Genomic DNA, 26,505 nt, shown 5'->3' on the forward strand with positions numbered 1-26,505 from the left:
ATTTGAAGGCTCCAGCCATCCATTGTTATCAGTGCTGCCACGCCCCCATAGCTCCTGCACGATTCCGAGATACATGTTCGTCTAGCAGTATCACCCCCTACCACGTGTAGTTGCCGACTCGTACTAGCAACAACGGGACTGTTTCTTCCTCAATATCACTGCTATTATCGCTTTCTTGAGGCTAAAACGACACGATGTATCATGATCTACAGGATCCTCAAGATCCAACATCCGGAGAATCTCCTCCCGTGACAAGGCTCGCCTTCGATTCATTTTTTTTGTTCGAAAACACCACGCAAATCTGCACTAATTTGATCAAGCCGGAAGAGAAAACCACGTGTATCAAGGGAAACAACTCAATTTACTGCAAGCTTCAAAAACCGGGAAGCAATCACGAGTCGTGTACCTTGTATGTCTAATACTAAAATAGTCACTTCCCGTCCGTGGGCGTTGCAGCGCTATTACTAATATAGTCACCTCCCGTCGCGAAAGTGTTAAAAAAAAAATTACTGTCAACTGCTGGCATCTTGGAAACAAAGGGAAATAAGCGTGCTTAATAAAGACAACGACAGTAAATGAGAGTTGCAATTCTCATTATCAACAGCATCACAGATGTTCAAGTGTACAACTGTTAAACGCATAAAAATGGGCAAATTAAGAGATTTCTTTCAACCCAGTTATTTAGACCAACAAAAAATAGTCTGTTTACAGTATCCCGACCGACCCTATTTTTTTCGCGCGACCATAGACTTTTTTTGGGCATTTTGGGAAGAAATTTTTTTTATTTTTTTAAATTAAAGTCTTTGTTTTTTGGCAAAATAACTTGAAAATATGTTTTTTGGGAGAGAAAAAAAAAAAAATTACAAAAATTCCCGACCTACCGACCCTATTTTTTTTGCCTATGTTACCGTAAACAGACTTTTTTTTTGCCTTACCCTGTACTCCATATGATTATCATCTGACCGAAAAATTCTGCAAATTACAATAAATTTGTGCATACCGATTCCCGTTTACGTGTAGACACAGACAATGCATACTCCATGACTAAAAATGTCCCCTTTACACCTTGATAACTACACCATCCAATTGTAAAATCTTATACATTACAATAAATTCTTGGATATAGATTCACGTATGCAAAAACTCCTATATACATACTAATACATCACAAAAAGGTACGCTGATTAGGGTAAATAAACATGTTGTAAAGCAAACGCTGCCTATAAAATTCAGGCGTACCATGACTGATGAGGCACATATTGAAAACAGCTACAGAACTTCACACTTCAACAACGAGAAAAATATTATCCCCAAAAATATTGGTGAATTCTGACTGACAACATTTTAAATGCAGGCAAGACTTTCAGCATTAAAATAAATCTGAAATTCTGAGCGACATGCACAAATTAATTTCTCATCTCCATTTTGATATGGTCAGGGAATGAGTTAGGAATGTCTTTTTGATCATTGGTCTCTTTTGATTTGAGGTATAAAAGTGATTGGAAAAAAATATCCTGCCCTCATGACTTTCGATACGATATATGATTAAAGCCCAAATTACAATAATATGGCCTTCCTTTTGGATTGTTGAAAAGCCAAATAATAAATGCTGATATATGCAAGGTACAGTGGAACCCCCCTTTTAAGACCTCCAAAAATCTGAAAAAATCCAGTCTTAAAAAGGAGTCTTAAATTGGGGGGTCTTAATGGGGGGTTTCACTGTATCAGCCAAAAGTCCCAGCACCATCTCTTTCCTATAATCAACATATTAAAGTAACAACAACAACAAAATTAAGGCACTTAGTGAACTAAAAACAACACAAATCCGAAGAAGAAGAAGTATGGCAACCTGTATCATATGCTGGGGTGATTGCAGACAGACATACACATAACTATAGTCTCCTCTGTACCAATTAAACAAGTGGCCCCGCTGTTTAGAAATGATGTCATTTCTTTAATGCTAAATATATCTACCAATCAGGTTGTTGGCACGAAAGTAACGTCACATGATGAGGTCACCATCTTGTAACTGCCAGACTCATGTTATCTATGTCTGCTTAGAGAAATAAACAGCTGAACTCCCTACAGGTTTGTGTAGTGTCGCATATGCGTATGAGTGAACACACATACACCTGCAATGTTAAACGTGGGTAAGGGTACGCTAGGCAACAACAACAACACGCCACAAAATAGGGCAAGGTCTTGATTCTTTATGTACTAGCTGTGGAGACCTCTGATATGTTAAGAAATGTGCACCCCTCCAGAACCTTTTGCAGACATGTGGTATTTACTCCTGGCCCTCTCTCAGCTTCCTCAGCTGTTTCATCCCAATTCCTTTCATGACACTGAAATGCAGAAACGTTGGTGTTAATAAAAGCAGGTGAAAAACATAACACTTCAAAAAGCAAGAACAGTACTACAGTGGAACCTGACTATAACGACCGCAAAAAGGGACCGACCAAAAGTGGTTGTTATAGACAGGTGGTGGCTATGGAAAGATGAATTACATAGAAAACTCGTCGGGGATCTTTTGGGGATGGGCATGCATGTGCTCGTTATCAAGAGATTGTTGCGAGGCGAGATGGCACTGTATCAACCCATCTCGGTATGTTTCAAAGCTGATTTACCATTCATTTCTTAATTGTTTTTATACTTTTAAGTATATGTGCATGCCTGATCAGGACCAGACATACACTTTCTCTCCGCCCTTGCATACAGAAACATACAGACACATAAACAGATAAAGACAATAACAGAACCATAACCATGCAAGACTGAAGCAACCAACACTCTCTGTCTCATGCACGCAAGCATGCACACGCACACACACACATACACACATCCCCCCCCCCACACACACACACACACACAGATTCCTCATTGAGCCTACCTGCGGAACACAGTGGGCATGTACTGCGCAGCGTACAGAGAGATGAGAATGGGCTGCAGAGAGATCCAAGCCTCGTCCAGCTTGTTTGCAATGGCCACTGCGCACAGCTCTGCACATCTTTCCGTCGCCATCCGTTTCTCGCCCTCTTTCATGCTGCCTCCAACAACCTGTCACAAGTTTAAAAACAAAAAGTTTGGTTCATGAAGTATTGACATCCCCTACATGTCGGTGCTGGATCTTTACTGTAAATGTAAATGTTAAGAATGCCTCCTGTTTCAGAACAAGTACATGTGATTTTTTCCCACTTATGGTCATATAATCACAATATACTATGATATCCCTAACAAAATATCAGTGTCATCTAATCATGCCTTTAAGAAGCCAAATGTATTGTATAGCTATACATACGTATTGGGCTCATCAACTTACATATAGCTCCTATAATCACATTTAGAATAGTAAAAAAATCTTGCAGTGCCACATACCACACCCATAACTTCCATGTTTTTGCAGCACTTTTGGTGTAAGGTTATCTAACAAAAAGCACAGATACCACAAAGGATAACACTGCATCTTTTTTCCACAAATTGATAGCTTTGAAACTTTGCAAGATGTTCGAAGAGATATCAATGTTTGGGGAAAAAAAAAAAAAGAGAACAAAATTGCTGCTGAGTGACATAATTGCAAGTTATCGTTGAGTCGTCGTTCGTGAGTTAAAGCTCTTTAAGATTACCTTGCCAGGTTGTTCGGTAAAGGCTGTCTCCAGGAGGTTAGAGAAGACGGGGCCAGGACACAGCATGGTCACATTCAGGTTGAACTCATTGCCCTCAACACGCAGCGTCTCAAACCAACCCTGCAACATTAGATGAACAGTGGAAGCCCCCTTTTAAAACCTCAAAATATCTAAGAAATCTGGCCTTTAAAAGAAGGGGCGCTTAAAATGGAGGATTCTTCTTTCTTCTTCTGCGTTCGTGGGCTGAAACTCCCACGTACACTCGTGTTTTTTGCACGAGTGGAATTTTACGTGTATGACCGTTTTTTACCCCGCCATTTAGGCAGCTATACGCCGTTTTCGGAGGAAACATGCTGGGTATTTTCGTGTTTCTATAACCCACCGAACTCTGACATGGATTACAGGATCTTTTTCGTGCGCACTTGGTCTTGTGCTTGCGTGTACACACGGGGGTGTTCGGACACCGAGGAGAGTCTGCACACAAAGTTGACACTGAGAAATAAATCTCTCGCCGAACGTGGGGACGAACTCACGCTGACAGCGGCCAACTGGATATAAATCCAGCGCGCTACCGACTGAGCTACATCCCCGCCCAAAAATGGAGGATAATTTGCTACACTATGAACAGATCTGAAAATCTAAACAAGTCGCGTAAGGCGAAATTACTACATTTAGTCAAGCTGTGGAACTCACAGAATGAAACTGAACGTAGTCCGCCGCTAGTGCAAAAGGCAGTGAAAGTGACGAGCCTGTTTGGCGCGGTAGCGATTGCGCTGTGCTTCATAGCACGCTTTACTGTACCTCTCTTCGTTTTACCTTTCTGAGCGTGTTTTTAATCCAAACATATCATATCTATATGTTTTTGGAATCAGGAACCGACAAGGAATAAGATGAAATAGTTTTTAAAATGATTTCGGAAATTTAATTTTGATCATAATTTTTTTATTTTTTATTTTTAGAGCTTGTTTTTAATCCAAATATAACATATGTATATGTTTTTGGAATCAGAAAATGACGAAGAATAAGATGAAATTGTTTTTGGATCGTTTAATAAAAAAATAATTTTAATTACAAGTTTCCGATTTTTAATGACCAAACTCACTCATTAGTTTTTAAGCCACCAAGCTGAAATGCAATACCAAACCCCGGGCTTCGTCGAAGATTGCTTTGCCAAAATTTCCATCAATTTGATTGAAAAATGAGGGTGTGACAGTGCCGCCTCAACTTTTACAAAAAGCCGGATATGACGTCATCAAAGGTATTTATCGAAAAAATGAAAAAAACGTCCGGGGATATCATACCCAGGAACTCTCATGTCAAATTTCATAAAGATCGGCCCAGTAGTTTAGTCTGAATCGCTCTACACACACACACAGACAGACAGACACACATACACCACGACCCTCGTCTCGATTCCCCCCTCTATGTTAAAACATTTAGTCAAAACTTGACTAAATGTAAAAAGCAAGGTTTTAAAAGGGTGTAAGTTATAAAATGGGGGTTCCAATGTAACCCTCAATTGTCACAAAAGCGGCAATGCAACTGCATGACTTAACTTTCTATAATTACGATCCATGTGCTAATGTGTGGACACAAGGACATTTAAAGCTCGATCTTTAATCAAGTAGAGAAGAAGAGATATATATCAGCTGTACTTTTCTTATAACACTTACACTATCTATGACAAATTGGTTCCGTTCAATCTACGCTAAGAGGTAGAATTAATGTATGAGCTTATGAAATATGACCAAAGATGATATGTAAAAACTCAGTCTTACATGCAGTGCATGTTTGGAGCCTGTGTAGGAGCCAGAAAATGGTGCGCCTGAAGAAAAAAAAGAAAAATGATAGGTAAGGTTAAAAACAGTTTCAATGAGACTCTTGCATACACAGACAACCAGACACACACACATAAAAAATAGAATCAGCTGGGTTGTGGTCAGCAAAGATTATTCTTTGCTTTAATGCCTTGCATAACAATATATATAGTACAGCGGAACCCCTTATTAAGACCTTCAAACATCAGAGAAAATGAGGCACGTCTTAAAAGGGAGTGAATCTTAAAATGGGGGTAAATTGACAACGTTATGAACAAATAAGTATGAAAAAAGGTCTTAAAATCGGGGTGGGATTGGGTGGGTCTGAAATTGAGGGTCTTAAAAGGGAAGTCTCACTGTATAGAATAGAATAGAATAGAATAGAATAGAATTTATTGTCATCAACCCTTAAGGATATTGACACAAGTTGTACAATAACTGAATGGATAAATAATGTACAAATTATTTCATTCAATATTGAAACAATTAAAAACAAAGGCTCCAAGCAATTTTTGAATTTTTTCGTCTTTTTTAAATAACAGATCGCTTGGTTTCCTTAAGTCACAGTTTGATACTTCTTCTTCTACTAACTTTTTTCTAATATTGTTAAATTTCTTGCAATTGTCTAGAAAATGTAGCTCATCTTCAATTACATTACATGTATTACAGAGGCGATTCTCTCGCAATATTCCTCTATGACGCCCAGTCTCAATTTTTAAAGAATGTGTGCTTGTTCTTAATTTTGCTAGAGCTTTTCTATGATTTATATTTGAAATATAAATTAAATAGGCTTGTATTGTGTATCGTTCTGTAATTAGTGAATAAAACTCAAGTCTTGAACATTTTTCAGATTTTTTGTTTTTCCAAAATAAAACGTATTCATTCATAATTTTTTGTTGTATAGCAAATTGTAATTTATTAGCATTAAATGTAAATTGGTTTTTCCAAACATGCTCAAATCCTACAAGTGATAATAATTGTTTAATAAATTGCAACCATGGACTTGTTTTAGAGCTAGATATCATCAAACTGTATAAATGATGTAATAAAGACTGTTGATTTGAATCTAAGATATGTCCCCAAAATCCTATGACTTGTGATATCATCTTTATACTTAGTGGAAATCTTCCCAACTCTCCTAAAACTGGAAGCCACATTGCTTTCTTGTGTACTCCTAAAATAAATCTACAAAATTTTATATGTGTAGATTCACTTGGACATTTATTTGATAAGCAATTCTCAAAAACTGAATGAAGATTTGAGATATCTTTCTTGTTAGTAAAATTATATGGAAACCAAACCTCAGCTCCATATGTTAAAATTGGATGTACTAACATGTCAAATAGATGTAGTATAGTTTCTGTCTGAACATTTTCATTTATAAATGCTTTACGAAGATAATACGCTGCTTTGTTACCTTGCTTATTCAAATGATCTTGCGTTAAATCAAAATTACCATTTTTATGAAATATTACGCCCAGATATTTATATTGATCTGTTACTTGTATTATGTCCTCACCACATTTGAATGTATTACTTATCTTGGTTTCTGTACGACAAAAAGGTATAATCTTAGTTTTTTCCGTGTTAATTATTAGTCCCCATTGTTGGCAGTAGTTGTATAAGAAATCTAGTTTGTTTTGTAGTCCTTTCTTGGTTTTCGATAAAAGAACTAAATCATCTGCATATAAAAGACATGATAATCTATCAGATGTATTTTCATGAATGAAAGGAGAGTCCTTATCTGGTAGTCCATTAGTAATATCATTGATGAAAATATTGAAAAGAGTAGGACTTAGCGTATTTCCTTGATGAACTCCTTTTTTGATAACAATTTCTTTTGAATATTCTCCTTGAATTCGTGTACATATTTTTGAATTATTGTACATATTTTTGATTATTTGGTAACATTTTCCCTTAATGCCATTCTTGTATAATTTGAGCAAAAGTGCATCGTGCCAGACGTTGTCAAACGCTTTTTGGAAATCTACAAAGCAACCATAAAGTCTACCGTTTTTAGTTTTTATGATATCATCAACAATGTTTTTTAGAATGAAAATTTGGTCTGTGGTTCTATAGTTTTTACGAAATCCTGCTTGTTCTCTTAATAAGATGTCATTTTTTTCTAAAAACGAAGATATTCTTGAATTAATGATTTTACAAAACAATTTTCCGAGGTTATTAGTGAGAGTTATTCCTCGATAGTTACTTGGATTAAATGGATCCCCTTTTTTATGAATTGGAATGCTGATGCCATTTTTCCATTCTTCTGGATATAAACCAGTTGAAAAGATCAAATTGAATATTTTTACAAGTATTTGAATAGTGCAATTTAAACTTGATTTGATAAGTTCATTGATTATTTTATCTTTTCCTGGTGACTTTTTATTTTTCAATGATTTGCATGCATTTCTAATTTCTTCTTCTGTTATATCCTTATCTAAGGTAGGTATCGAATGTTTTTCAGGAATTCTCACAACAGAAAAAATCTACAAAACCTGTAAAACAAACAAGCAACGACAGGTTAACGTTCTCACCCAACTTTCCAGCCACACTGCTAGTGACCACCACCTGCCCCTGGCCGCGTTCCTTCATGTGCGGCAGGACACTCTTGGTCAGCGACAGAACGCCCAGCACATTGACCTCCAGGATCTGACGGTCCACTTCCACCGACGTCTCCAGCCAGGCCGCACGCTGAGACCGACCCGCGTTGTTGACCAAGATGTCAATCTGAAACAGAAACAAATGGTAGAGGTCTGTGAAGCAAATTAGAGAGGGCGGAGCTTGTTTTTTCATGATTGTTTGATCCACTGACTGTTTTTTTTAACACATAAACGCTTGTTTGGTTTTGTTTTGTTTCCAAATACCTTCAAAATAAAAAAAATAAAAATAAAAATAGCTTGCTTTAACGTAATCAGTGGTTCATATACCTGCCATTTCAGGCACCTCTGATGAAAGGACATCTTCCTTGAGAGGACACTTTCTGTTGTCCCTAATTGTCTATTAATACAAATCTGTACATGTTTCAGCAGGCCACCTGCAATGTATGGACAGTTGTTGTTCTGAAGGGTGTTCTTTTATCACAGGTACTGCTGTACTAAACCATGAGGTGTTACATTACAGAAGCAAACTGAGCATACACACATACATTTGCACGCGCGCAAGCCCAAACACACACGCACACACACAAACTCACACAATTGTTTAGTTTTTGGTGTAAGATAGTTTATATTCAAAAGTAATTAGATGTACTGAATACTGCACCTCTAGGCTAATAATATATGAGTACAGTGGAACCGCCCTTTTAAGACCCCCTCCTTTTTAAGACCTTGTTTCATCAGACTTTCTCTTCATAACCTCAGTAAAATTACCCCCATTTTAAGACTCCCTCCTTTTTTTTTCAGGGCGAGGATGTAGCTCAGTCGGTAGCGCGCTGGATTTGTATCCAGTTGGCCGCTGTCAGCGTGAGTTCGTCCCCACGTTCGGCAAGAGATTTATTTCTCAGAGTCAACTTTGTGTGCAGACTCTCCTCGGTGTCCGAACACTCCCGTGTGTACACGCAAGCACAAGACCAAGTGCGCACGAAAAAGATCCTGTAATCCATGTCAGAATTCGGTGGGTTATAAAAACACGAAAATACCCAGCATGCTTCCTCCGAAAACGGTGTATGGCTGCCTAAATGGCGGGGTAAAAAAACCGTCATACATGTAAAATTCCACTCGTGCAAAAAACACGAGTGTACGTGGGAGTTTCAGTAGCTCAGTTGGTAGAGCACTGGACTTGTGATCGAAAGGTCGCAGGTTCGAATTCGGGCCGGGACGGACACGGGTCAACTTTATGTGCAGACCCAGAGACGGAAGCCATGTCCCACCCCCGTGTCATCACAATGGCACGTAAAAGACCTTGGTCATTCTGCCATAAGTGCAGGTGGCTGAATACACCTAAACACGCAGACACCTGGGTAGCGCGACTCCGTTGCTGCTAGCTTTCCACTGGGAGGAAGCGACCCGAATTTCCCAGCGATGGGACAATAAAGTAATGAGAATGAGAGAAGAGAGAGAACGCAGAAGAAGACAGAAGAAGAAGACAGAAGAAGACAGAAGAAGAAGACCCAATTTTCTCAGATTTGTTGAGGTCTTAAAAGGGGGGTTTCACGTACTGTACATGAGTCGAGTGCCAGACAATACCACAAACTTACATGCCCAAAGTGCTTCAATACAGTCTGGACAGCGGCAGAATGAGTGTCAAACTTGACAGAGTCCAGCGGCAGCACCAGTATATCTTCTTTCTTTACAGGTCCCATTACTGGTTGAAGGAAGAAGTAATAAAGCACAGTTAAAAAAATAACATTACTCTTGTTAGAGAAAACTCTAATGGTTGTCAGTTACTGCTTCCATTTTCTAATGTGAAGATAAGTGACACACCTCACACACACACACACACACACACACACACACATCATCGTCATCATCACACAACCCTACCACTATACTGAATTACATTTTTATCCAATTCACATTTCACAGTGAGCAGACACACACGCACACACGACTCTCCCCCCTCCCCCACTCACATACACACACTCGCACGCACGCACACGCACACATACACACACACACAAAAACACCCACCCACACACACACACTCGCACGTGCACACACACACACACACACACACACACACACACACACACAGAGACTTACAGACACATTGCTCCTTGACATTCTCAAGCTCCTCCTTCCTGCGAGCAGAGAGTACAAGCTTGCACCCAGCGACGGCCAGGCGATACACCAATGCCTCACCAATTCCACTTGAAGCTCCAGTCACCCACACCACCTGACCTTTCAAGCTCCCTGAAATGTTATAATTAACAAGTTCTTAAAATAATCAAAAGCAGAGAGCTACAAAATTAAAACAAAAGCAACAAGAAGAAGAAGAAAACACAGAAGTACAATTCTGGTGACATTTCATTTTTGTAACATCTTATTACCACCAGCTTTCTTGGCTATTGTCGTAGTAAATGTGTACTTTTAAACACAACAGCCAGTCATTACTGGAACTAAATGAAAAATACTACTATTAGAAATAATATTTTTGTTTGAGAAAGCAAAAACTCTCAGTGCTGCGTCATATTCAATGTCAAAGATTTTGATGATACATGTACTATACAAGGCTGGACCAAGTGAATCTTCTTCTTCTCAATCGCTCAGACAGGGACTCCGGAACTTCTGATGAAGTTTGCAGTACAGCGAAGACTCCGCAGGGTGCCGAAGATCTTCTTCTGAACTGGTGTGTCCACAGGCCATGTTTCTGCTCGTAGTTTCTGGTGGATTGGACAGTGTTGGAGGAGGTGTTCCACACTGTGACCAAGTGAATAAGAGGGAGGGGCTTTGAAAATGAGGCAACGGGTACTAGGCTAGCCAGGTGGGGTTCTGGTGAGCTTGTCCTCCTGTTTAAATTTAGCATTTTAGAGGGATATTTTGTGTGTCTCCTTGAGGTGCTGTCTGACTGAAACAACACATGTTATCCCCTGACATTTGTGTCCCCAAACGTGGAAGTAAACATCAGCACGATCTTCGTAGAAGACCCAAGAAAGGACCCTAATAAAGTGATAGTCCTAATCCGCCTCCGGCCGCTGTGTAAAACACGAAGGCAGAAAGAAGGGTGAATCCAAGCACTCAGACTCCAGTTGACATAACTGTCAATCGTATGAATGAAAACGTGCTATTGTTTGCCCACTGAACCCGACCACTAAGAAGCCCCGAGGGGATAAAATGGTGGGTATTTGGCAACGCGACAAGCCAGGAAGAAGCCAACAGCAGAAGCTGAGAACAGCCAGCTTAGCGCTTTTCCTTGATAAGACAGACCGAGGGCTCTTCTTTGCTGTGAGCTTCCCTTTGATAGGGAAGAGTCCACTTGCAAAGACGAGGAAACGAAAGAGAATCCTCACGCAAGGGAGAGATTACCGACTCCCAACAGAACAATACTGTCGGCCGAGGCCTTCTCCCAGGCGAACAGCAAAGCTAAATCCTTTATAAATGTGTCTTCTACAGCCCGGGGAAAATTGTTCTTACAAACAGACAGTTTCCCCTAGCTATACACATCCCAAAAAAGAACGCCCGTCAACCCCAGGATACCCGGGGGTAGTTCCGTAGGCAGAACAAAAGAAAACCTTAAGTTCTTAGGCTTGGCGCTAGCCGAGCCTACGAAACACGCTCAGCGAGTGATGCGCTACTTGAGCGGATGACGCACGCTAAAGCCACACCGCAACCGGTGCTCAGCCAAGCGCTGCTCCAAAGAAAGAAGAGAGGAAGTAGACTCGTAAGAAACCTTCCACAAATCCAACCACCGCCGATGAAGGAGCTAAGAACTAGACGTTCAAAGCCTTCCCTTCGAAGGCTCAAATCAGCTAAAGGAGCCGCAAACCGCAGCAATCCAAGCCTATCCAAAAGCTGCCAGCAAAGGCAGAGGTGGGGCCAAAACATCGTTAGAGTACGCAGATTGTTCCTGAGGAGGAGCAAACACGCCAAAAAAGATGGAGAAAAAACGGCATATGACGATGCTACCGCTAACCCTTTCAGAAAAGTAGCGTGTAGCAACCCCTGCTGCCAGCGCCAAAAAGACGGCAGCTTAGCCGAAAGGCAAAAAGAGGTATCACCCTCTGCCACAGAAGCCACATCTTCTATACCCTCATCATCCTGTTCAGCAGTATCCCAACGAACCTCGAAAGGATGAGAACCGGCAACCAATCCCGACATGGCAACACATGCCAAGAAGAGGGAAAGGCAGGGAAAAACCCCTGAAGCCGGAACTTCGTGAACGGATTCTCCATCCACTTGCCTCATCCCAGCTGAAAGACTGGAAGAGGAAGTGAACGCAGCATGTGTAACGGCAGAGGAACCGCAGTAACGGAACCTAAGCCGAAGGCTGACGAGAGCCGCCTACCAAACACCACAGTGTTAACGGCCGAAGCCACAGCCGCAAAAGCGGAAGCGGAACCGGCCGTGGATTGCTGCCGTTTCTGTTGCAAGCACCACTGCGCTTGAACTTAGACGGCAACAGGAACCCGACGCCATACGCCAAAGCGTAAGCACCATCGTCCAGACAGCCTTCATGCACCTCAGCGCAATCCGGAAGTTGACGCCCTGCTTGACTGCCATAGTCAAACAGAGAGCCATCTTTACTGTCTTCTTCCTGCCCCCAGGGCGGAAGCGGAAGCCGCACAGACTGACCAACGTCCAACGACGCGGCAGAAAGCATCAACCTTCCGTACGCTCTACAGTGTCCCTACCCCCCCCTGACCGGCCGCTTAGCGGCGATGGCCAGACGGGGTATCAGAACTTTCACCGGTGAGCGCGATGCCCGTGGCTACTTTTGACTGTAGACGCGCTACACTTTCCCCGGAGAACCCGGGTACTCGTGTAGCAGACAAACCTTGTGACAGTGACCCCCTGCTTGACTACCATAGTCAAACAGAGAGCCATCTTTACTGTCTTCTTCCTGCCCCCAGGGCGGAAGCGGAAGCCGCACAGACTGACCAAACGTCAAATGACGCGGCAGAAAGCAACAACCTTCCGTACGCTCTACAGTGTCCCTACCCCCCCCTGACCGGCCGCTTAGCGGTCGATGGCCAGGCGGAGTATCAGAACTTTCACCCGTGAGCGCGATGCCCGTGGCTACTTTTTACTGTAGACGCGCTACACTTTCCCCGGAGAACCCGAGTACTTGTGTAGCAGACATACCTTGTGACAGCGAACCACCAGGAGACGGCACACCCAACGAAAGTGGGATAACCTCGTCCCCATCCTGAACAGCGTGCACATCCGCTCTGGTCACCGCAGCGGAAGGGCCCGCCACAAACTTGGCCAAAGATGACGATCCTGTCACCTCGGGAGGGAGTGCACGGAGTTCGGCTCGCGTAGACGAAAATTCTTCCGCCAGTGAAGATACCTGTGAACAAAGTGCAAGCAAAAGCGAAGCCACGTCCGCGGCCACCAGCCCAGAAAACAGCAGGAGCAGAAACCGCTTTAGCCGGCTCAGCAACATGAGCGGCCATAACCAAAGGCTACTCCGGCAAAATGGCCGCCGACAAAATGGCGGCATAAGGCATGTCTAGCAAAACATCAATACATTAGCCTGAGTCAAGTTCAAACACCGCCGCGACGGTTTGTTTAAATTATCTAGGCGTCTTTTCGGAGGAGAGAACTCAGCAACACCTGCTTAGAACTCCGCCCCAACCAAACGGTATCAGCCATAGCAAGACAGACTTGGTCAAAAAATTTCAGAACATTTTTTCGAAAAATTTCACAAGTCCAAAATGGCCAACAACGCCTTAATACAAGTACAAGACAAAGAACGATCTCACCTCAAAACAGTAGCAAGGTAAGACGACGAAAGAATACCAAGGAGAAGAAACCCGGTCCCACAGACCAAGCAACATAGGCTGAACAACAGCCAGAGCGTACGTAAATGCGACCAGCCAGTCTGACGCTGAGTTTTGGAATGATAAGATGGTGGTGTATGCGCGCGCATACGGAAGTCAGGCTAGTAGTTAGTCTGGCATTATGGGATAGGTCACTCTCTTTTTTAGAGTGGTCTCCCTTGGTTACCAAGGGGACGCGTACAGCGTAACCAGCACTGAACTAGGGTTAATTGCTATATATGTGAGTTCGGTAAGATATGTAATTTAATTTAGCATTTTAGAGGGATATTTTGTGTGTCTCCTTGAGAAAAAAAAGGTACATTTGCCGGGTGAGGGGGGGGGGGGGGGGGGGCTTCCGGAACCCATGCAGGAACACCCCCCCCCCCCCCCCGAGATCCAGCCCTGCTATACAGTCTCAAGAATGGACACACATGAGCTTTCTTACATCCTGTCAATAGCCCCCAACAGAACAGCCCGGAGAAGGGTCTCTGCCTCTTCTGCTCTCATGTCAGGAGATAATTGACGATGATGATCATAAGTCTCAGGAAAAACAGCAGAAAAATTACACATATCATATATATTCATTAATTATGGCTTACCAACTTTCTTGCCAAATTTCTCTGCCCACTGCAGTGTCAGATCACAGTCACTGAGAACCAATCGTGTCACTTGCACAATCACTATGAGGGCTGCCACACCAACCAGTAGCTCAAGAATCATGATGCAGAAGGTCTTTTTACCAAATCTTCACCTGTAACATATAAAATAGTACATAATAGAACAACATTTGTCTAAGGTGAAGGCAACAAAGAATTGAAGTATGGATCTTCCAGTACTCAAGTCATTTATTCGAGAAATAATTTTTTCCCGAATAAAGATTATTTCCTGAATAAATAAATGACCGATATGAAGTGACTATATATATAGAGGTTACAACACGAGTGTTTTTTTTTATATATATGGCTTGTATTTCAGTCAAGACCCAGCGGATGAATATCAAGGGACTCACGAGCCTCTGGCGAGTGAGTCCCTTTGATATTCCCGCTGGGTCTTGACTGAAATACAAGCCATATAAAAAATCACGAGTGTTGTAACCTGTATATCCCATGAAGATCTAAAAGACAAAGTGTGACGGAAACATCAAGCTTTAGTTGTCGGTTCAGATGAGGCACCTCTGCACATACCTTATTCTAAAGGCACGTCTGTTGATCTATGTCAAGTCGGTGCATAATGGTGGCTTGGTTGTCGGATTTGACTGAATACCTAGTGGTTACACACGCATCTCCTAAGATCTTGGACACCTTCATCGTCTATAGGGCCTAGGCCTACTGCACCGCATAAGAGCTAGAAATACTCGCAAAATGCATTAAACAGCTTTTCCAGAGAACACTTGTAGTCGATGATGTACCGATAAGGGCGTGTGTACCGGGCACGCTGTAACTTCACATGAGCATAGTCTGAACATAGCAGTGCTGGTCGGACGGACTGGGTTTTTAACGATTGCTAGTTTGACTTTTGTTTTAGTTGAGAGCACGAGCACACACACTCAAACACATACGGCTTGTCATGTTGATCACAAGAGAGAAATAGAACAGCGAATAGAAGGAAACATAACAGATTACGTCCCCTTAATATGACGCGATGGACGACAGACGTCATGAAATCTATGACGCTACGATGATAGTCTCGGCAAGTCGAGACTAAAACCCAGCTATAACACTGAATGACTCTCGCGCAAGTTCTCAAAAGCGTGGTTACCCCTTGCACATCCGGTCTATAGGTACATGTGCATTTTGGAATGTCAAGGACGACAGAAAGAAGAGCCAGCTATCATGCATTTCGTGCACCCTTATTTATCCTCTATTGTATGTGTTATAAGAGTGCAATAGTTACATCATAGATATAACAAGAGAACAATGGAAATACAAGAAATATACCTAGAGTACATTTACAGAGACAAAGAAGGGAGGTCATGGGATATATATATATATCCAGGTATGGACACGGGTTTAATATTTTGGTATCAGGCTATTTGACAAATCATTCAAGGACAAAACAAAAGACGACTATTGTCTACAATTATGCAGTCATCACACTCACTTCAATGTAGTTATATATATCTAAAGCTATATAGGGGCTGTTTTAGGAAATGTCATCAGCAGAAATGGGTCTGACTAAAGACTACGCGGCCACACGCGACCGCACGCGCGACCTCCAACTAAAGCATGTTCATGTAATATTTTTTATATATATATATATATATATATATATATATCTATATACGGCTTGTGTGTGTGTGTCTGTCTGTCTGTGTGTTCGCGATTCACGGCCAAAGTTCTCGATGGATCTGCTTCAAATTTGGTGGGCATATTCAGGTAGACCCCGGACACAATCGTGGAAAATTTTGAACACCTGCGTGCTCTCTGCGCGCAGCGCTGAACCGATTTTGGTTTTTCTGTACATCCATTCCCAGAAACTCTTCCTTATCTTCTCCAGTGTTTTGCGCGTTTATCTCCCTTCCTTCGTATGGTGCGCCGGTAAAGCCGGCGTACACCCGGCAAAGCCGGGTCCCCGGCGAAGCCGGGTATTCGGCTCTGCTTCTTCCCGGCGAAGTCGTACCCAGCGAAGCGGGTATTCATCTAGTATATATATATGTAGTATTCTTCACAACATTATTTGACTTGGTACCAAGTTTCAAGTTTCAATTCATAGAAATCAAAAATATGGGAGTTATGATGCCTTTTCGAAGAGCTATTTAGCGAAAGTGAGAGCATCGGAATTCTGCGTTCGACCTTGTTCGCATTGTTCACCCGCACGCTCGACCTCAAACTAAAGCATGTACATTTCTTTATTTTTTTTTTTATATATTTAGTATCTTTACAACATTGTCTCACTTTGAACCAACTTTTAAGTTATAGAAATCAAAAATAAGAGTTATGATGCATTTTTGAAGGAAAAAATCCGAGGCTTTCTTTTTTGCTCGATATACTCTTCAAAAATGAATCATAACTCCCTTATTTCTTATTCCTATAATCTAAAAGTTGGTACAAAGTCAGACAATGTTGTGAAGATACTAGATATATATAAAAATATTACATGTACTTGCTTTAATTAGAGGTCGAGGGTGCGGGTCTAAAAACAATGCGAACATGGTCGGACGCAGAATTCCAATGCTTCACTTTGCTTGATTGCTCTACGAAAATGCATCATAACTCCCTTATTTTTGACTTTTATGATTTAAAACTTGGTAGAACGTGAGGAAATACTGTAAAAATACTAGAACATTAAAATTCTTTCTTGTATGCTTTTGTTGGAGGTCGAGCACGGTCGCGCATGAATCAGACCGGCAGAAATTGTTGAAAAATGTTAAACTATTAGATAAACCACTCTGCCTACATAACACATCAGAATTTTAAATTGTTTCCACATCACTAAAAATACTTGACAGTTACTGTAAATCAGTCTACATGACTAAGCTGGGACAATTTAATGGTATCCCAGCCAGCATGATTCTGCGTGACGCATGCGTTATTTCTGCGTTTTTCATGCGGGGATGCGTACGGCCTCGTGACACCTTCGCTTCGCGCGCGTTACTTTTCGCCAACTTTTACGCAGATTGTCGCATTCGAAACGACTTCACCACGCAGTGTTTAGCACGCATGGATTCAATGAAAAGGTGATTGCAATTTTTGTTTTTCCTAATTTTATACCGTGGGTTTATGCATTTACTTCATGAAATAATTTATTATATTTTATGTTATTAAAAAATATTTACTTTTAAATTTTGGTTATGAATAGTTATTCTTCTTCAAAAACTTCTTTTGTTTTTTTTTAGAAAAAAAATTGCATAAAAACTTTCAATCCGTTATTTTTCAGTTTATCTTAAGACAGTTTCGGTTAAAAAAAATACATTTAAAAGTTTAATAAAATATTTTTATTTTATGTAATGGTTTTCCCATTTAATTTTTATTTAATCATTTTGTTATTACTAACATTTATTTGCTTAATTGTTATCCTGATTATTTTTATCTTAAAATAAATATGATTATTTTAATTTGTATTATCATTATAATTGTTTTAGCATGTAATATAATTATTGTAATGGGGATTTGGTATTGTTGTAGGAATCAGCTTTCCACAAAATAATGTCGTGGAAAAATCTAGGCAAAGCATAATAAAAATATTATATGAACAGAAAAGATAACTGAAATCTATATGAACACCCATAACAAAACGATAAAAACATTAAAAAAAATTCAGATTAAACAAAAAAATGTAAACTAAAGTAACTTTGAAACTAATTATCTACTCAAAATAAAGGCTGATGTTAATGGTTACATAAAATTTGTTCTCAGCATATTTTCATTTTATTTTATTTTGCTTTGGAAGAAAATCTCTATGAAAGTTCAATTTCAGGGGAGACAGTTACCTTGACTGAAAAGAGCAATTTATTGAAGTTATTTCCCTTGTCTGTCAGACAATCAGACAATCTCCAACTTCCTGTTGGCAAGAAGTCTGTCAAATCCACATTGTATCGGCGTTTTTTTGCCTTTTCTTCATATTGACTTGTATTTTTGACTTGCTTATTGGATGCAAGGTAATCTTATCCTTCTCTCTGAAATGAAGATTGACTTCTTTCAAGAATAGGTAAGTTGATCAACTGAAGGAAAGATTTGGGAATTTGAATTTTTGATAGCTCGCGGCTTCGGCTTCCGAGTTTGATGGCAGAGAGAATTTCTCACACTTTCGATTTTTTTTTCGCCTAGAAGAACACTGTTCTATTCATTCATGTTTGTTTTGTCTGAAAGATGGATGAATGAACTAACTTTTCCAAAAACATAAAGTTGATTGATGCAGTGGTTTGTTTTTAAGGAGTTGTGGAAGAGTGAAAATACCATCCGAATCCCGATTCGCGGGTCGCTCACGGCACCATAAAAACTGAATTTTCGTTTATCATTTTATGTCTCATTGTCTGTTTCTTGGTGAACTTTGGTTGGTTCCTAATCTGGTCGAGTCATTGCGGCAGCAGTTGTCAGGAGCTTTAGTAGTAATACTAATAGGCTCTTCATATATCTGGTTTTTTTTTATTTGTATCTTTTTATTTTTCCACAGATGTTCAACTTTCAGTTCCGCATACTGACATAGACTCATAGTCATAGTGGAATATTCTGTGTCTGAGTCTCGGAAAAGAGAAAAATTACCCTTGTTCCCGAGGCATGCATAGACTAGAGAGGCAGGCAGAGGCTGTGTCAGCGTGTGCAGTGATAAAGTTGAAAAACAGATTTTTTTGAAAAAAACAAACAAATACATCACAGAGAAAATAAATATACTAATTTAGTGAAATTGAGATGCTTATATTTAATAATTAATATTCCAGTTTTGATGTTTGCGTGTTACTGTTACTGTTAGGTTTGGGAATCAATGTGATCCTATTTAACTTCCAAGTATTTATTTTTTCAGAAAGCTTTGACTTGAGTATGACGGTGCTCACTGCTTGTTTGAACTGAAGGTGAAGAAAGCTGAGATGGACAGTGACCTTAACACCGCCACCGATGCCAGTAACGCAGACTGTCGTTCCGTCCCGGCAAGGTGAAGATGAACAGGTATGGCTCGATAGCAATGCATGAGTGTCTCATTCAGAGTCATTGATTGATAGTGACACTGACAGCGTCTTTTTGTTCTGTGACTTTGGCTTATTTTGTGTTTTATTCTTTTAGTTATAACCAGATGTGTCAAACAAATTCAGCTGATCTCTTTTACTGTTTTAGTGAAACAAATGTATTGTTTCCAGCAAAGGGAAAAAAAATCGGGTGGGGGCGGTTGGTCGATTTTATTTTTATATTTAAATTTTTATTTTATTTTAATAGTTTTATTGATGTTTGTTTTTAATTAACACAGGCATCTCATTGATGAGAAAGTGTGAACTGTGTCCGCGGGATGCCAGAGAAGAGTAACTTTTCATCCAAAGTCTGCAAAATTGAATTTAAAATTTAACCTTTTTGATGAATATTTTTGAATGAATACAAAAAGTTCTAGTGTTTGGAGGAAAAGTTAAGGTCAGTTCAACTTTAAACAAGGATTTTTAGTGTGTGTTTGTTCTTCTGTCTAAAAAAAAAAATAAAAAAAAATCTGCTTGAAGTAAATACACACAAAAATTTTCATCTCCAACTGCTGAGTCCCTACATCTTTTTACCCCATCAAATGCCACTCTGTATGCCCCTTTAAAAATTGATTGCAATGTATATATTCCTCATCTTCTCCTGAATTCAAAAATATAGAGATGTCACGTTTACTTTGAACATTTGCTCAGATTGTTTTTTAGTGCTGATGGTTTCTTTTCAGGCCGACAGATTGTCTAAAATATGTATTGCTTCATGTAAACGACTTTTTGTTCTTCTTTTCTTCCATTCAGCGGACACAAGACTACGAGCAGAGCAGAGCGGCAAGATAAACATCAGTTCTTGCTGCTGGAGAAGGTTCTACAGGAGCAGATGGACCTGATGCGACTAATTTAGTAATTGGTCGCCAAAGAATCATGGTGGAGCCAGAGCCTGTGCTACTGTTCGATGGAGTCATCTTTTTACTGTTGAGTGTGGAAGATGTTGAAGGCACATGATGGATCTGTCGAAGGAGTGATCACTGGTAGGTGGCTTTGAATGCTATTGTTGAAGCAGACCAGTCATGCCTGTGCTATTTTCCCCAGATAACTGTAGCAAGATCTTGTGAGAGTGACATGTTATTGTTGGACGCTCTTTAGGCTTTAAATGTTACCTTGAGTGTGTGCTTTTTGGAGGATGCCAGATGGTATCACGGTTCACGGGTGTATCTTAACTGTTCATCAGTTCTCAGTCATGACCAGTTTCCCATTATCATGGGAATTCATGCAAGGTTTATGCGTATTGGTCACATTTGTGAATTTAACCAACACATTTTGATGATAAAACTATGCTTATGGGTACGCACAATGATGGGCCTCTTTTTCTCATGTGGGGTGCGGAAAATGCATGCACCACTTTGTTTTCTGTGATCATTGCATCTGTGAGAAATAATGCAAATATTGCTCTGTGGCCAGAGCTGCCATCTGCTAGGTTTTCAGGGATGTAACAGAAATTGCTACGCTGTTTCCTCAAGTTCAAAATTGCAAGTGCTACACTCAAGCAAATAATCACAAACATGCAACAGTGCCTTCTTGTGAGTTCTGATTCTCACTTTGTGTAGGCATCGGATTATGGGTCAGAAAAAAATTGTCCACACTGAATAGTATCACGGTTGACGCTCTCTTCTAACTATGTTTGTGCTTTCCAAATGAAGATTTGTGAGATAGTATTGAATGATTGATGCAGGTCACCTGAGGTGTGTGATTACATTTTATGACAATGCTACACTCAATCACCATTTGCTCTTCTGAAAACTTTTTTTTTTAAAGCAAGTGTGATTATTGATTTTTTGTTCCAGGTGACAGTATGATGCTTCCAGATTGAATTGTTTGTATGTGAAGAAGAGCTGTCTGAATATTTGATTTTTGGAATTCAGTTGGCTTGTTTTGTTTGTTTCAGATCCATGACCATGAGCTCGGTGTGGTTGGTGGACATGAACTAAAGACGACTACTGATGCTGTGATGACGAAGGTGTTCCATAGGCTACACGGTTGCTGACAGGGGGCTCTGGGGGAGGGCAGGGAAAGAGACCATGGTGTACGCTGCGACTAAAAGCCATCGACAGTGAGTTGTTTTTCATAATTTGTAAAATCATCCTGGTCCTTTTAGGAAGAAGATAAAATCCATGTCTACAAAACAACAAGTTATTTCTGTCTCAAATTTTGTTCTTTGGAATCAATTTTAAATTTGCCATGTTTCACATGTGAATGATAGTTGTCAAAGCTTTTACGCTTAACATTAAATTGCTAGAAGCCAAGTTCCTGAGCTCATTTGTCAGTGTCATGGATTTTCGACTACATACGAAATAAGGATGTTAGCAAACGGTATGATGTCGTCACATATGCGTCTGCACGTCACAGTACATGTATTATGAATTTCCGAAGGCCCCCAAAGAAAAAGTCATAGTAAAGGTAACTTTAACCACTTGACTGCCTTATGACGGGTATACCAGTCATGCGCTTGTGCAGCCGCAGCGCCTTAGGACGGGTAAACCCGTCTTCTCCGTTCCGGGATTTTCCAGAAATGCTACGTCACTGCTGACACACAAATAGCAGCCAATGGCTTGGTAGGATACCTCATTCTCATGAATAAACATAAATGGTGACGCGGTTTTGCGTTTGAAGGCTATTTTCGGCCTTGTCGACAGGGTATGGGAGAGAAATCTCGACTCGTCAAAATGGCTAACGGTGACTGTCGACCGGGCCCTAGTAGGGAAAAACAAAGCCGGACTGACGCTACAGGCGGTGCAAATGATTATGGATACTGACAGGGGAAGGGGGAGATCTTCTTTCGGACAATTCGTTGGAAACAGGTAGATGACAGTGATTATAATCCTTTCTTGGAGCGAGCAAAACAGCCACCTGTGTTTGATCCACAGGCACCGGAAGATGCGCCGGGCTGATTTTTCAAAAGTTCATATTTAAACATCATTATAAGCCAAACTAATTATCATTTCCATGATTAGACACTAAAAACAGATTCTTGGTTCAATTTCCTTTAAAAACAACATAGGTTTTACTTACCTACCTACTGCCAGTTTGAAGCTAGATTTTTTTGTGAATTATTACACCCCAAACTCCAATATTCCCTGGCAGTCAGGAATGCACATACCCAAGTTTTGATTGGCAGCGAAAGGGTTAAAACAAATATTAGGGTAGGTATTTTTTTTTACTTCTCTTCTACAAGGATTACAATGTGTTGTAATTTCCTAACTCAAGTATAGTTGGTGTGTTGTAAAAGCGTATGGTGTGTATGCAAGTTTGTGTGTCTGTATGATTTTTAGCAAGTTTACAGGTGTCAGGAAATAAACTTGAGACTTTTTTCAAATCAGTGATAGTTGTTTGATGATCTAAGTTCATGTTATTTTTTGTTTTCTCATGCAGAGGCTGTTCCGTGAAGCTGTACGGGTGCCACAGGTCAAGACCTTGAAGACGGCCGTTCAAGACTGGTTTTTGGAAGCCTGTGATAAAAGAAAGAGACAACAGGCCATGGAAGAGCCTTCATGATTTGGTTTGCAGTAATTGAACTTTGTAATCTCTGTAGGCTTATTTACAATGCTAGTTGCAAAAATTTGATGAATGTAAGATTTGACTCGCCTGAGAAATTGCTAGTGAGTAATTGTATTTCACAGTTCAGGTCTGTGTGGCTGATGGGTAATGTACAGAAGAGTCTGGGGTTTTGTTGGACATTATTTAAGCTAAGCTTTAAACTTCACACTCTTCTACAGATGATGTTCAGACATGATGTACCCTTTTAGGTTGTGTCAGAACGACAGAAGACTAAACTGGAAGTGCTCAACTACCATTACTATCAGTGGAGACGCATGGATGCATTTGAACTTTTCTTGTGGGTATCCCATACTAAAAATATAGAATACATGATTCTGGAAAAGCTGTTCAAGGGCACTTACACACTATATTCGATTTTTAATACACGACTCAAACCTTCAGGCTAAATTAAAATGAATAAAATACAAGTATAAAGAGTTCAGAAAAGAAGAAAACAAAAAGTGAACAAATAGAAAGAAAAGGTTTTAACAATTCCTTGTCATTTATGGGAGTCGAACGCAAACAACCTAGGCAGCTTGAAGGAGACAATGCATGATGCGGGTTTTTGTTGTTCTTTATTATTTTTTGGAGTTGAGTTGAGAATTTAGAAGCGAGACTAGAAATATACTTTTTTTTTTTTGCTGTTAAAACCGTTATGATTGGATTTCTATAGATGTAAGTCTTGGTGCACCTGATAAAAATTTAGCCCTTGAATGCAGGCAGTGTAAGGTAAATGAAGCAAAGTTCTCTCCGAAACAGCAAAAAAAATGCATTTCAATTATATTGATCCTCGCCACCTTATTTTGTTTGCTGAGCAGCTGGCCGCTGGAGACTTGTCTATCATTTTGTGAGTAAGCTGCGTGTTTTACATCCATTTTGAGATGGCAAACCTATGTTTTACGCAGTCTGATAAATTTTTTTTAATTTATGAGTTTTATGTCATGTTTTTTTTTAAATTTATGAGTTTATGTCATGTTGGTGTGCTTATACATATCAGTGGAGAAGGGGCATTGAATAAGTGTTTCTTTTTGATATCATTGTTCTGAATTTTGACTATTAGCTGGCATTTTACCTTTTGTTTCATTATTGTAGTTGTTACTTTTGTGTAGTGAAACTTGATAACTCACTGCTGCCCATGTCTAGGTTGTGTCAATTGTTTTTTCTTCACTGAACGTACCACTGATTATCAATGATGACATCAGGGTTTTGTTCTGTTTTTTTCTCTGGCATTTGAATTTGCTTCAAATCATTGTGAACTTTTTTTTTCCATGCAAAGTTACTGGTATATGTGAATATGTTAACACACTTCAAATCAAAACCTGAAATGTCTCCTTTTTAAAAGTAATTTTTTTAATTTCTTTTATTTAAATGGTACACATTCATATGATTGTCTCCCTTTTTTTTCCTTTTTTTTTTCCTTTTTCCTTTTTTTTTTGTCTCTCCTTCTCTTATTTTGTTTTTTTCTTTCTTATTCTTTGGTTTGTTCTTCCTTTTATCTTCTTATCCTCTTTCTCTTGCTTGTTCCTTGTTTCAGTATGCTTTCACGCCGCCCCATCTAATTATTTTGTGCTCCATCCACATCTGAATTTCGTTCAGCTGCCTTGTCCGAAATGTGTGTGGGACACATATGTATGTTTAATGTCAATGTTCATGTTTCAAGTTCCTTGCTTTGTGAATTGCATACCAATGTTTTATGCAGTCGTGATAGATTCTAAATGTATGTGTTATCCTAGTTTGGTGTACATTGACTGGATTTCGATCCCTGGAGAATGGGCATTAACTAAGTGTTTGTTTGTGATATCATTAGTAATCTGAAGTTCAACTATTAGCTGGCTTGTAGAACTTTTTTTCTCTTTTTGTTGCTGTTCTGTATTCAAACATGTTGATACAACTCACTGCTGCCTATGCCTAGGCTGTGCCAATTATTTATTTATTTGTTTACATCAATGTGATATAGTGACGAGTGTACATCAAAATTCTCTCTTATAAGTTATACTGGATTCTTCACTGCATGTACTACGGCGTATCGATGATGACTATCAGGGTTTTGTTCTATTTATTCTTTGTTCTGCCAATTTGAATTCTGCTTTGAATAGTATTTTGATCATTTTTGTTTCCGTGCTGCTGGTATGTCAAAATGCAGTGAAATTAAAACCTGGAAGTCACAATGGCAATAAGCGAGATTCAAATCTCTCCTTTGTTTTAATCAATTTATTTGACTGCATTTTTGTTTTAGAACTTGTACATAATTATGATCATCTCTGTTATCGAACCTGCACGCTTGACCTTTGTCTTTCTGGATCAATACAATGTTGTGCACTGCCCATTATTTGTTTGTGAGTGCGTAAAGCGGTTGTGTGGTCTGCGTAAAATTGTGTAGGTCAATCGTGACATCTGCGTGGAGAGTGCGTCAAATGCGTGAGAATGCGTAAAGCAATTGTGACATCTGCGTGGAGAGTGCGTCAAATGCGTGAGAATGCGTACAGCAATTGTGACATATGCGTGAAGAGAGCGTAAAAAGCGCGTAATGCCTGAGAATGCGTCAATAATTCGTAACATCTGCGTGGAGAGTGCGTAAGATGATCAGGACATCTGCGTCAAGAGCGCGTTAAATGCGTAAAGCAATCGTGTCGTCTGCGTGGAGAGCGCGTTAATAGCGTGAGAATGCGTAAAGCAATCGTGACGTCTGCGTGGAGAGTGCGAATTTGTCTTGGTGTCAAATAAGCGTGCGCTGGAGGTGCGTATGGTCTGCGTAATCTGAGGGAAAACGAGTGTGTCACGCATGTATTTCGCTTTGCAAAATCGCGCGCGTTACGCATGCGTCCAGTGCAGTTGTTACGCAGAGTTTGGCGACTGCGACACGCATTCGCTGCGCAAAATTTTGCTGGCTGGGATATAGGGGGGGGGGGGGGGGGGGATAAAAATGCGTAGTAAATAAACATTCCATGATGACATTAACTGTGACAACTAGACCCTTGACACCTGGCACTGTTAGTGTTACAAAGGACAAACGTACAGGCCAGACACACACTGTGACATTACTCTGTCTGACTCAGTCTGCAGTGCAGAGCATATATTTATACGTGTAGTCTGTGCGTACATGATAACAACAACAAAACAATAAAAGATAACAGATGTAAAAAAAAAAAAAATCGTATCAGTCACAACAAACTTCTTTATCTGCACGCACTATGAACAATGAAGGTCAGCTTCCTATCGAGGAAGAAGATAATACCTTCAGAGACGGTAAAAAGTTCTGCACAGTGCAAACAGAACGAATCCGAAAGTGGGATGAAATTGACCTCAAGCACTTCCGGGAAAGTTCACTTTGGGGAAGGGATGTGTATAATTCTTCACACGTCTTTCTGACAGGTCTTTTTGACAAATAAATACAACTTTTAATGGGGAACAAGAAAATTCCGTAAATTGTGAGCTGTT

At 40.1% G+C, this 26,505-nt stretch overlaps 1 protein-coding gene and 1 long non-coding RNA gene across 3 annotated transcripts; one reads left to right on the forward strand and one right to left on the reverse strand.

The window, feature by feature from the left end:
- Positions 1 to 794: 794 nt before the first annotated feature.
- LOC138953109 (dehydrogenase/reductase SDR family member 7-like) lies at positions 795 to 26,376 on the reverse strand. 2 transcript variants are annotated; one of them, XM_070324891.1, is made up of 9 exons: positions 26,303 to 26,376; positions 14,462 to 14,613; positions 10,144 to 10,293; positions 9,639 to 9,745; positions 7,978 to 8,170; positions 5,402 to 5,448; positions 3,624 to 3,743; positions 2,891 to 3,057; positions 795 to 2,345 (listed from the first exon to the last, which is right to left on the reverse strand). In XM_070324891.1, the coding sequence occupies exons 2-9, from the start codon at positions 14,580 to 14,582 to the stop codon at positions 2,288 to 2,290; spliced, it is 963 nt and encodes a 320-aa protein (XP_070180992.1). In that variant the 5' UTR covers positions 14,583 to 14,613; positions 26,303 to 26,376; the 3' UTR covers positions 795 to 2,287. The 2 variants fall into 2 exon arrangements, with proteins under 2 accessions (XP_070180992.1, XP_070180993.1); XM_070324892.1 differs by having other exon boundaries at positions 26,258 to 26,357.
- Positions 18,273 to 25,385, forward strand: LOC138952556 (uncharacterized). The gene is made up of 5 exons (XR_011451392.1): positions 18,273 to 18,509; positions 19,323 to 19,465; positions 20,275 to 20,504; positions 21,419 to 21,583; positions 22,903 to 25,385. It is a non-coding gene; the product is annotated as an uncharacterized lncRNA (long non-coding RNA).
- Positions 26,377 to 26,505: the final 129 nt, after the last annotated feature.

The sequence above is a fragment of the Littorina saxatilis genome, linkage group LG17 (genome assembly GCF_037325665.1).
Source record: "Littorina saxatilis isolate snail1 linkage group LG17, US_GU_Lsax_2.0, whole genome shotgun sequence".
In the NCBI taxonomy this organism is placed as follows: Eukaryota; Metazoa; Mollusca; class Gastropoda; order Littorinimorpha; family Littorinidae; genus Littorina; species Littorina saxatilis.